This window comes from Panthera uncia, chromosome B1, assembly GCF_023721935.1.
Source record: "Panthera uncia isolate 11264 chromosome B1, Puncia_PCG_1.0, whole genome shotgun sequence".
In the NCBI taxonomy this organism is placed as follows: domain Eukaryota; kingdom Metazoa; phylum Chordata; class Mammalia; order Carnivora; family Felidae; genus Panthera; species Panthera uncia.
In genome coordinates this window covers 158,599,958-158,613,402 of record NC_064811.1, presented here as the reverse complement: position 1 = coordinate 158,613,402, position 13,445 = coordinate 158,599,958, and the positions used below count along the sequence as shown (strand labels likewise).

Genomic DNA, 13,445 nt, shown 5'->3' with positions numbered 1-13,445 from the left:
ACATCACAAAGTTAGTGTCAACTTTTAAAGGATTGAAATCAAAGAATATTTTGTGTTCAAAAATTACTAGAAATAATAACTAGATAACTGTCACATATATTGATATTTAGAGATAATGAAATAATTCATGGACCAAAGAAGAAATGTAATATAAACTTGAAAATGTTTGCTAATAGTCAATCAGAGAAAATTCTACACAGCCAAAGATGTAAGGGGCAGCTAAGCAATATTTGGAGAAAAAAGTTAGCCTTAAAATTTTAAACTAGAAAATTAAAATGGTTGATGAGTAATCAACTTAGAATTCATTTGAGCAAGCTATAAACAGATCAAAATTAACACAAAAAAAAGTAAAAGCAAAGCAATAATATAAAAATCATATAATGTAGATGATAACATAAAAATTAGTCCATGAAAAAAGTTATTAAATTGGCAAAGTAATGGTGAGATGTGTCAAAGAAAAAAGAAAAAAAGATGAAATGATATTAAAATGCAAGAGGGTGACTGACCTTAAAAATACCAGTCTTTGAAAAAGTAAGAGGATACTATGACCAACTGCATACCATAAATTGAAGTTAAATTTAAATGAACGAATACCTAGAAAAATATAATGTGTAAAAACAGACTCAAAGAGAAGAAAAATCTGCATAATCATAGTACCGTTAGAGACATTAGATTAATAGTCTAAAACGTCTCTACACAAGAGAACTCCAGGTGAAGTTAGTTTTACAGGTGAACAGTACCAAACATTCACCATTTCAGGGACCAGAAAGAGATGGGATAGAAAGTGAAAAGATAATATGAGAAAAGATCATTATAAGTTGTAATTACAAGCTATAACCATAGGGTTCACTCATAGCTGGTCAGTGGTAGACTTATACTTATTTCTAAGGATGCTTGGATCCATGGGAGGGACCCTTACCAAGAAGCAAATAAAACAGATTGATTAGTGAATTAAAATATTCTGTTTAGAGTAAAAAACAAACAAACAAACAAACAAACAAACAAACAAACAAAACTCCCCTAAAGGTCTGAATCAGCTTTCCATGATGTTATTGAAAAGATACAGATTAACTGTCTACATACATTTGTCTTCATTTTGAGTCTGTAACCAGTGGGATCAAAGCAATCCAACAGTTAACTTGAACCTTGGATTTCATGAGAATGATATATCTTGTACATATTTTGGTTTTTTTCAGTGATTTAGAGTCAAACCACCTTCTGTGCAACTATGGGACCTCCTTAATATTGCCCTAGCTTTCTTCTTTCCTTCTTCCTACTGTTGTGGTGCAGTGTATCCTTTTTGAAGTACATGTGAATTGTTATGGTAATAAATTTTTTGAGTCCTTTCAGTTATACAACCCAGTGTAATTTGTACACAGACCAATCTTAATTATATTTGGACATAAAATAATTCTAAATAAAATATTAATGAATGCAGTTGATTAAATAATAAGTTAAAACCCAGTAGGATGCATTCCTGGAAGAAGGATCAATTTAATATTAGAAAGTCAATTACAATAACAGATTAAATAATATATGCTCATAAACAGATGCAGAATTGATAAATTTAACATCCATTAACTATGGAAATAGCAAAGAATGGAGTGAATGTCTTTATGACAATCAAAATATCATCTTTAATTATGAACACTGAAATCATTCTATTTGACTTTGTGAACAAGAAAATAAGGTACTCTGCCTCAATAAATAAAACTCCTATGCATTAGAAATAAGGAAACAAACCTGCCTTTATCAGATGATAGAATTATAAATGTATCTAAAGACAGATTATTTTTTTGAGCTCTCCAGAGAATTCGGTTAAGTTTCCTGATGTATATTTACTATATAAGGATCAATTGTATTCCCATACACAAGAAACACATTTAGAATATGAATTTTTTCAAATGTGACTTTTTCAATAGCCTCAAAAGTGTGAAATATCTAAAAAGAAAATGCAAATAAGTGTGCAAAATCTTTAAGGAGAATGTCATAAAAATATATTAAGTACTATTAAAATCTGAATAAATGGACAGATATACCATGTCATACACAGAGAAATACTTCTCTGTGTTTTGTTTTTTCGGGTGTTGTTGGGTTTTGTCTTTTTGTGGGGTTTTTTTTGGTATTGTATTGTAAAATGATTAGTTCTTCCCAAAGTGCTGTGTAGATTCAAAGAATCAATATCCTGGACATTTCTTTGTGGAAGAGTTGATTCTAAAATATATGAAAATGAAAAGTACTAAGAAAAATCAGAACATTCTTGATAAAGAAAAGACAGAAGGACCTTAACTTTAAGCTATCAATATTTATTACAAAGAGATAAATTGAGCAAAAATTTTAATACAGAGGTCAGTAATACATATATATCCATATATATGTAATATATACAGCAGTCATCACAGATATATATATATATAAAAGATTTAATAAAATTGACATCAAAAAGTCATACCAAAAACTAAGTTACTCATCTATCTCAGAGCATTCTCTAAAGTCAATTTCTTGTAGAATAAAGACATAAATATGAAAGGCAAAACTAAAAATATTTTAGGACTGTGTAACATTTAGTCACGGCCTTGGCGTAAAGGAGGATTTTTTATACAAGATAAAACTATAACTCAAATAAAGGAAAAATTCTCTTTACTAAAATACCATAAGTGTGAAAACAGAAGGCATAGAGTAGGAGAAGTTATTTGAAAAACACATCATGAACTAAAGACTTCTGGGCAAAAAAAATCAAAAGAATTCCTAAAAATAGGAAAGAAAAGGTCAGATTAGAAAGCTCTTTTGTAAAAGTATAAATATCTTCCATAGGTGCTTAACAAAGAAGAAAATCCAAATAGCCAACTGATATATTTTTTAAAAAGTATCCAGACTTATTTGCATTTAGAGAGATACATATAATAAACATCACATAATCAACAGTTATTGAAAACTTAAAAGATCTACCATTATTAATTAAATATGCGATTCAGAGGGGCATATAAAGGAGTATAATGTTTTAGGAAAATTGTTTAATAATTATGACAATGCATCTATTTTAACAATACAGACTATCCTTAGTTGTATATCCAGAAAATCTTGTGCACATGTGCCAAAGAACACATATGTAAGAGTTTTCATATTTGAATATTTTAATATTTCCACAATAGAAAAAATGGAATGTCTAAAATAGCAGGATAAATTGTTGTATAATCATGAAATTGGATACTATTCAGTAATTTAGATTCATTTATTTAGAATTCAAGACAAATAGAAATATATTGCTTAGGATAATTAAATAAAATCAAGGAAATGGTTATCACAACAATCTTGAAAGTAGTTACAAATACTGTATACATTGGAATACAGTCAATGTGTATACATGAATGCTTACTTCATAATTATTCATTTAACTGCACAAATACATTTTATTTATTTTGATTTATGCTTAATATATTATACAACAACAAATATTAAAACAACAATTAAAAGGCAATTGGTAGTGACTTTTGTGAAAGACAGAAGACCCAATCTCCTATCTCCATTTCCACTATCAATACACAGAAATGACTGATTAACAATACTAATACATTTTTTAATATAGCACTACACTTTAAACAATAAAGTGGGTTGACAATGCCCTATAGGCCAAAACCTGCACACCACGTTTCTTTTCTTTTTAAAAAAAATTATTTATTTTGAAAGAGAGCATAAGCAGGGGAGGGGCCAAGAGAGAGGGAGAGGGAAAATCCCAAGCAGGCTCTGCTTTGACAGCGGGGCTTGAACCCACGAACCATGAGATCATGACCTGAGCCAAAATTGAGACTTAGACGCTTCACTGCCTGAGCCACCCAGTTACCCCCCCACCACTTTTAAATATAAAGTGATATTAGAATATAGCTATGTCTATCTATTTTCAAATCTTCTATGCCAACTTTCACAATGACAGAATTCAGTGGCTGCAAGAGAGACCATATGGAGTTCACTCTAAAATGTTTACTATCTAGCCCTTTGCAAAAGGTGGACTGACTTTTGCTTTAAACAAAATGGTCAAAGAAGTGAAAACAAAGACTAGTTCTGCAGTTAAAAAAGTAAGCAGGTGACACTGCAAACTAGGTCAGAATCTGGACCAGAATTGTACCTTAGGAATGGAAGGTTAAATAGCCTCTGGTCTCTAGCATGAAACACAGTGTGGGCTTTCCAGTAAAGAGCATAGAGCTAGAAATATCCTCAGCAATTTGTAAACAGAAGGAGAAAGAATCAATACCTGCTGTCTGTAGACAATGGACAGAATGAAGCTACCCAATCTTGACCATGGCAGAAACAGCATCACATGCAAAAACAAAAACCCTAAACTACATCTCATGCAAATGTGGAATGGATTACAAATTGCCCCATCACTGCTGAAACTCTGAGATGATAAACAACACAAACATTGGAGCCAGCTAAATGGACCCACCAGGAATGAAGCAGAAACATCTATAAAACCCCTTACTTACCATAAGGTTGCCACAAAAGCCTTCAATTTGTAAAAATGCAGTATGTGTGAAGGCACAATAAAACAAGGGTGCCTGTAGTATTACTCTCAATATGCTCATCTAGATGCATTCTTGAGTTTGGCAAGAATACCTTTGAGCAGTGTGATAAAATTGGCGTTCTAATTTCATTTGTTTGACCCCTAGGGGATTGCCAAGTTGATGTGACAAGGCACAAATTGCTGCCAGCTCTTTACACAGTCAAAGCCTCATAGGCTGTTGAGAGTGCAAGTGATACCACTTTTTTCTATATAAACTGTTGGCTAAGTCTGAAACCAACTAGTTAACAGGATACCATGAGTAGGAGCTGCCAGGTTGAGACACACCAGTAACAGTGGTCACTGAAGGCTTCAGGACTCCACCAGCAGGGGTTCCTTGGCCGCACTTTATTCTGTCTCCTCTGCAACCTAGTATTATTCACTATATTCTCATCTGTTGCATATACAATGAAAAACTACAATGAAAGTTTTGCATTTACTTCGATTATAGATTTGATCGTATCTAAAAAATTAGGTTCCGTTTATGACTACTTTCTTGACATTTTACAATATTTTGAATTTTTCTGAGCCAAGACTTATTCGGTGACTGTGACTTAATTCTCCAAAAGCTGGTTCTTTGATTAAACATTTGTAATTATATTCTAATTTTATCATGCTAGTCATTAAGAAAGTGGTTACTTTTTATTTTTTTTTATTTTTTTTTTAAATTTTTTATTTATTTATTTATTTTTGGGACAGAGAGAGACAGAGCATGAACGGGGGAGGGGCAGAGAGAGAGGGAGACACAGAATCAGAAACAGGATCCAGGCTCCGAGCCATCAGCCCAGAGCCTGATGCGGGGCTTGAACTCACGGACCGCGAGATCGTGACCTGGCTGAAGTCGGACGCTTAACCGACTGCGCCACCCAGGCGCCCCGAAAGTGGTTACTTTTTAAAAGATTTTGTGTTTACTATGTGAAGGTTTTTATTTAAGTGCACTTTGCTTGTATGTGAGAAAAGAAAAGTCTTAATTGTAGGGTATGTAATATGCAATTCATCAATTATATCATCATTAGTTGTATTGTGTATGTTATAATTTTTTTCCTAATATAAAAAAGACAGACCTTAAGAAATCTACTGCTATTCATAAGCTGTCATTTTTACATTAGGACAAAAAGGTATAGCATGTACAATACAACTAATGATGATACAGATGGCTAACAGACACATGAAAAGATGCCCAACATCACCAATCATCAGGGAAATACAAATCAAAACTACAATCAGATATCACCTCATACCTTCCAGAATGTCTAAAATTAACAACACAGGAAACAACAGATGTTGGCAAGGATGAGGAGAAAGGGGAGCTCTCTTACACTATCTTGGTGGGAATGCAAACTAGGGCAGCCACTCTGGAAAACAATATGGAGGTTCCTCAAAAAGTTACAAATAGAGCTATCATGTGATCCAAAAATTGCTCTAGGGATTTACTCAAAGGATACAAAAATACTAATTCAAAGAGATACATGCACCCTAATATTTATAGCAACGTACCTATAATAGCCAAAATATAGAAAGAGCCCAAGTGACCATCAACCGATGAATGGATAAAGAGCCCAAGTGTCCATCAGTTGATAAATGAATAAAGAATGGGATATATATATATATATATATATATATATATATTACTCAGCCATATAAAAGAATGATATCTTGCCATTTTCAATGACATGGATGGAGCTGCAGTGTATTATGACAAGCAAAATAAATCAGAGAAAAATACATTATTTCACTCATATGTGGAATTTAAGAAACAAAACAGATGAACACAGGGTAGAAAACAGACTCTTAATTATAGACAACTGAGGTTTGCTATAAGGAAGGTGGGTGGGAGGAAGGATGGGCTAAATGGATGATGAGTATTAAGGAGGGCACTTGTGATGAGCACTGGGTGTTGTATGTATGAGGAATCACTAAATTCTATATCTGAAACTAATATTACCCTGTATATAAACTGGAATTTAAGTAAAAATTTAGAGAGAAAAAAAAATTTCACACAGTTTTTAAAATACATTAATGTAGAGTTGTGAAATTCTTATTTTTACCATTTACTTTTTTTTAAGTTTATTTATTTTTGAGAGATAGAGTGCATACGCCAGGGGAAGGGCAGAGTAAGAGAATCCCAAGCAGACTCCACTGTCAGCGGGGAGCCTGACATAGGGCTTAAACCCAAGAACTGTGAGATACCGACCTGAGCCAAAATCAAGCGTCAGACGCTCAACCAAATGAGCCACCCAGGCATCCCTCCTACTTATACCATTTAAAAAGGACCATTACAGGGATTCCTGGGTGGCTCAGTCGGTTGAGCATCTGACTTCGACTCAGGTCATGATCTTGCTGTCTGTGAGTTCAAGCCCCCACCACACCCCCTCACCCCTGTCCCCCTGCCTTGAGTTCAAGCCCCTATCCCCCTACCCCGTGAGTTCAAGTGCCACATCGAGCTCTTTGCTAACAGCCTGGAGCCTGTTTCAGATTCTGTGTCTCCCTCTCTCTCTCTGCACCCCTCTCCCCACACTCATGCTCTGTCTCTCCCTCTGTCAAAAATAAAATAAACATTAAAAGAAATTTAAAAAGGACCATTACAATTCTTATTTTTCTTTATTCCTTAGTAAGATGTGCTTATTTTTCCTAAATTCATCAGCTGGCATAGTACTGAGTTTGGTTAATTACAATTATATTTAAGTCCTTAATACATTCTGACATGATGTGTTAAGTAATTTTCTTTTAATCATCACTATTCTTTCCACCCTAATTCATGATGATCTTTCAAATATAGTTGAATATTAGGGACTTGAAAAGATTTTGATAAAGATAGAAAATTATCAAAATTCATCCTTCATGAAATCCATAGATAGCCAAACAAAATTTGATGCTACTGGGAAGAAGGAAGATGGAAGCATAAACTAAAGGTTCAACTTCTACATATTTATTATATAGACAAAGTTTTTTAAGTCATAAAATAAGAGACAAATGAATAGCCAGTAACTAGGAACATCTAAAAATGCAAAATAATTACATTCTGGATTAATTATAAACAAGATTTAGAAAAAAATACAGGTGGTAAAATAATGTAGATCACCTACTTTTGCATTAGGTTCACGGTGTATGTTTTCCCTTCAATTACAATGTTGTAGGACACCTGGCAGGAGAGTGTATTAAAAAGACAAAGAAAAGTGATAAGAATGTTAGAAAGTAAAACTAACATTTTACATTAATGATAGTTACATTGAAAGCACATTAATACAATAAAAGAGGAAATTTTATAATTTAATGTTGATTTATATCAATGAAATGATATTTAAATATTGGCTTTCATAATAAAAGTGGATAGAATATATTTTGTGTAATTTCTTAATAAATTTTAAATGAATCCAACAAAACATTTGAATCTGAAAAATTGATTTGCACCCAATAATTACATTAACTTAATAAAGACTGAGGTCACTGCAAAACTTATGCTTAAAATGGAAGAACACAAACATATTACTAATAAAAAATTTATATAATAGAGCAAAGATTTAGCAGCACATAAAGTATAATATTTGCAGATTTTATAAAATTCATTCCAAGTTTGGATCAAAACTCATTGATCTATTTTATTAATAGTAAGATTAAGAAATGATGTTTAACAAATGGGCAATTTAGTCTTTATAGATCAATTTGCGTAGCCTCTACATCTTTAAATTCTTGGGCCTTCCAATCCAGTAGCATGGTTTATACTTGGGTTTATTTAAATCTTTCATTCCTCTCATCTTATTTTATTGTCTTCAGAGATGAGGTTTTGCTTAACTTTGTTAGATTTATCCAGATTTTGATATTTATGTAGTGTAAAATTTCTTTTTAAAAGTTTCATTTTATATTTTTGTTTTGTAGAATGGAAATATAATTGATTTTTATGTTATGGTCTTATTTCTTTTTTGTTTGTCTGTTTTGTTTTCTTTTTATCTTGTTTCTAAAGATTTTACTAAATTATTGTTATTTCTAATTTTCTGTAAGTAATTTTGGATTTTATTTTATATGCAATCATTTAATCTGTAAATGATGATAGCATTATTTTTTCTTTCCAATTATTATGCATATTTTTAATTTTTGTTTTTTTCTTTCCTTATCCTGGCTAATATTTCCAGGCAAAATAAACAGAAAAGGTAACAGTGGACATCCTTATATTTTTCTTGATCTCAGGAAAAAAACTTTCAATATTTCAACTTTGTGCATGATGTTTCTTTCAAAAGCATTTGATCTTCTCTATATGCCACAGTTGATTATTATTCTTAATTATTACATATTTTGAGCAAATAAACACTACAGCAAATTACAAAAAATGCCTTGTCAACAATGTCTATGTTAAAACATAAAAACATTAAAAGTATTTCAAAACAATTTTAAGTACTCTCCCATCCTATTATTAATTCCCTTTCTTACATTCCAACTAACCAACATCTTGAATTTCATGTTTATCATTCCCACACATATTTTTATATCTATACTAATTATTGATGTTTAAATAATTTTTTGCATAAATTTTAGCTCTGTGTGAATGTAATCCTTCTACAAGTTATATATTTAGTTGCTGGATTACACACCTGCTTAAAACACTGTTTCAGACATAGTAAGCACTCTGTAAACATTTGTTCTCATTACCAATACATGTAGCTTTATAATTTTTTCATGGTATTGTATTACATTTTCTGAATATAGCACAGTTTATTCATCTATACTGTCAATGGTTATTTAGTTTTGTTTTACTATTTTAAGCAATGCCCCCCCCCCAAATAATCTTAGGCATATCTTTGTACATATTTGCAAGCTATATTTTAAACTAAACCTGAGTGAACGTCTTTTATTAAAAAGTACTTTTGCAACTTCACTTGAAGCTTAAAACTAATCAGCAAATTTGTTGCACCAATGTAGATATTCACAAAAAGTGAATATTATCCTTTTATCCATCTCCTTTAATTGCATTTTGTTTTGTTAGAGTTAAATTTTGCCATTGATGTGAAATAATACCCTATTGTGTTTACCTGGCAATTCCCTATAAATTTCCTAATTTGTATATATGCTTGATAATTATTGTCCCCTCAAGGTCAACACTTAATTGTCATTCATAACTTTGTACATGTTTCTATTTTCTTGGTTTTTATCTAATTTATTTGTATGAGTTCTTGATATATTCTGGATACCTTTTGTGTGTTATATGGATGGCAAATATCTTCTGTGAGACTGGAACATTTTTCACCTCATTTATGGTAGCTATTTATTTATATATTTAAATCTAGATATTCCTTATGCCTTCACTTAAGATTTTCTGTGTTTTTTTTTTCTGGTATCATTCTTCCCTATTATAAGGTCCTAGAAATAGCCTTCTACCTTGTCTTCCAGATTTTTAGTACTTTACTCTCAGATGTATGCATTTAAATTATCTTGAATCAATTTTGGTGTATACTGTAGCATTAATATACATTTTCTTATTATTCCATATCATTAATAAATTTTCTCTTCACCATTTATTAACTAATCCATTCTTTATCCAATGATTTCAATGTTACCATTGAAATGAATAAGTCCTCATATGTGTGTGGGTATTTCAGAGATACTCTATTCTGTTCTGTTAATTTATTTGTCCCTTAGACAATATCACATACCACATTATATTAATTACTAAAACTTTAAAATATGTTTTGAAATGAACCAAAGTGAATCACTATTTTGTTCTTCAAAGTTAACATTTTTTACCTTTTACCATTCCATATATATTTTAGAATCAACCTGCCGATTTCCATGAAATTTCTTATGGAATGGTAGTCAATCTACAGATTTGGTAAAAATTAACCTAAGAAAATATTAAGCATTCTTGACGGCCAACATGACCTACTTTCCTTTTTTTAATCCTTCCAGTTTTATTAGTGCTCATAATAATGTCTTTCAATAAAAGTTTACTGTATCCTAAAAAGTTCTCTACCTTTTGAATAATATTTATTGTTAAGTAACTCTTGTTTTTGGCCTGTGTGTGTGTGTGTGTGTGGGTGTTGTACATATATGTGCGTATATGTATATACACAAAAATATGTATATATACATATACACATATATATACACACTAAAAGCACTTTATCACAAAATGTTATTTACTGATATTATTAAATATATGTGTATATATGTATGTATGTATATGTGTATTTTCCCCTATTTTTTGCTCTATATTTACACTTAATATTTGAGTCTTATTCTTTTTTCTTATTTTGGTCCCAATTCATAATATCCATTAGAATGTCTGGTATTCTGTTATCATTATGTCAAAGTGTTGTCAATACTGATTTTTATTTATTCTGTGTTGCTATACTTGTCCTGAGGAATCTCTTTTTTCTATTATTTCTCAGTTACTATATGTTTAATATAGCATCTTCTCCAGGTTTCCCCCCACTTCTTTCAGGAATTTCAGTTACTATATACTTAAGTCTCTAATTCAATCCTCCTTCTCCCTTAGCCATTTTTATGTTGCATCTATCTGGTTTCTTTAGCTGACTCTGATCTAATTCTTGATTTTTTTTTTCACTTTCATTATACTTTTCACATCTACTCATGTTTTTTAAAACTGCTAGGCGAATATTGTCTTTTTATGATCTGTATCATTCATTTATTAATCATAACAGTTATAAACATAAACTATGTTGTGTTTATAGCATTTTTAAAACTAGTAACTACAGTCAATACAGCCTCACTGGTTCAAATACAATGTATCCAGTACTACTCTACACATGGGGGATAGAGACATTAACACAATAGTGAAACTTTTTCCCTTATGAATTTGACAGCTGAGGTCAGGTGATTTTTTTTTTTGTACTTTTCTTATGGAATTATTGTCATAGATTATGGTGATGCCTAGTAGAAGATATTTCCCTCTAAGTAGATTCTGTATATATTTTCTGATATGAACAAGCAATTCCATATTATTTTTGAATTAAAAAATAGAACTCTTCCAAATACTGTTAAATGCCTCACATTATTTTTCTATTTAAATAATTAAATATTAAGTTTCCAAGTTTCCATAAGTATACATTCCTTTTAAAATGATATATTGAGAATTTTAAGCCTGTAATATCTGAATTAGGGTGACAAGTGGGTAGTTGCTAAGGAAATATTTGCATTAAAATTACCAGAACATTTACTACCCAATCAAAAATAAAATTAAGGTGTGGTGTTTGAAAAAAACACATTTCATTTCTTGAGAAATGATTCTAGAAACTAGTAAAAAAAAAAAAAAGATATTTTCTAATTCAAAGAAAAGAAAATCTACCCTGAACCAAGATGAACTAAGATGGCATGAAAAAAAGTCTTCATGATTAACGTACTTGCAATCAAAATGCAAAAATTACTCATATAAAACTTCATTAAATGAAATTATCATTACATTGTATACAAAAACCATAGGCTTACTTAACAACAAGGATACAAACACCTCCAAATATAGGAAAAACTCCTCCAAAAACAGCCTTGTAAGTGAATAAGAAGAGAATCTCTAGATAAATCAGGTCAATGATTATTCAAAGACACTCAAGAGGGAAACAGATTTAAAAGATGGGACTTGGGGTTTTGAGAATAAGCATCACTGCAATATATGTCTATGAAACACTGTTTATTATAAAACACAGTTCATTTTCAAAAAGGCTTTCCACTTAAGGAAACTTGGGTGTAAATATAAAATTCACCAAGTTTGCATGAATGAAAATGCCAAATTTACTTCCTTAGAAAGAAAATATCCACATGAATTTAGATTCTGAAAAATGTTAGTGCTTAGTTACATGGGATTCAATTCCTCCACTTAATGTTGACCGTATTTTCTCCGGTATTGTAATTTGCACACGTAGTCTTTCAGAATCTGTAAGGTACAAAATGTTTCATTAAAGTAGCATCCATCACCTCATAGCTTCCTCCTCATCTAAATCCTCATCTAAATCCATAATATTTTATATGCCACCTCTTTTTTTTAAACTCAATTCCCACTTTCTAGAATTACAAGACTTTTAAAGAGAAATTAATTACAAATAAAATCAGGACCTTTGGACTTTCCAACTACAAAGTCCAGGGGTCAAAAATGCAGACAGAGCACTATATGAAACTCTAACCTTGAGGCATCCAGTTGAACCACTGCATCTTTCATATGGTACCAGGATGAGTGGGAAAGCCCCGTCACATCCAGTGTGAATTTTCTTTAGGGAAGACGATATGGTAGTGGGCTTTGGCTTAAAAAATTGGAGCACCTGCAAGAAGGCACTTTCCCAGGGATATCTGGCCTCTCAGAAGAAAGTAGAGAGGAAAGTTGACATTCCCAAAAGTTCAAAGGAAAGGTTTTTGTACTTACTATTGTCTGTCTGGAGCCCGATGAGCCCGATGAGAAGCAGCAGAAGGCACAACATGGCTTCATGTCCTGGATGCCAGTCCGAATAATGGCAGTTGGCTTGCGTAAAGGACAGTTGGGAGCGCGAGGGGACCCCTCCTGGCCGCGCACCTTGCAAGAGATAGTCCACCGTGAGAGCAGAGTGGAGAGGATGGGTGCGGTGTACTGTTGAATGTGGGCGGTTTTGGCTCCTAAATCTGTGCAGGAGGCTTCCAATTGGTTTGACGCCGCTTTAAGCCTAAAAGAAAACAGAATCACTTCCAAAAGGCAAGGTTGAAGAAACAGTTAATGAACAGGAATATTCATATACACTTCCTAATGAACTTTTTATTGAAGATACATGTATATTCTACAAACCATAGGAGAGCAGCTCAATTAATATTCAAGTGAACAAACCAGTGTAATTAGCACCTAGATTCAGATCAAGAAATAAAACATAGAACCACCAAAACCCAAAACCCCCAGGTGGCCCCCTGACAATCATTACTGCTA

The 13,445-nt window shown here is 32.0% G+C and overlaps 1 protein-coding gene across 4 annotated transcripts in view; it reads right to left on the bottom strand.

Moving 5' to 3' along the window:
- ADAM2 (ADAM metallopeptidase domain 2) overlaps nt 1-13,147 on the bottom strand; it is a 136,626-nt gene extending 123,479 nt beyond the window's left edge. The window contains exons 1-3 of one of the 4 annotated variants that reach the window (XR_007457984.1): nt 12,918-13,083; nt 12,358-12,434; nt 7,642-7,697 (exon numbers count right to left, since the gene is read on the bottom strand). Coding sequence is in view for 2 of the 4 variants with exons in the window: in XM_049631467.1 (XP_049487424.1) it covers nt 7,642-7,697; nt 12,358-12,434; nt 12,918-12,972 (188 nt within the window). In the remaining 2 variants the exon portion in view is untranslated. Of the gene's footprint in view, nt 1-7,641; nt 7,698-12,357; nt 12,435-12,917 lie in introns of those variants that run through there. The other 3 variants (XM_049631467.1, XM_049631466.1, XM_049631468.1) reach the window with 3 other exon arrangements.
- Nucleotides 13,148-13,445: the final 298 nt, after the last annotated feature.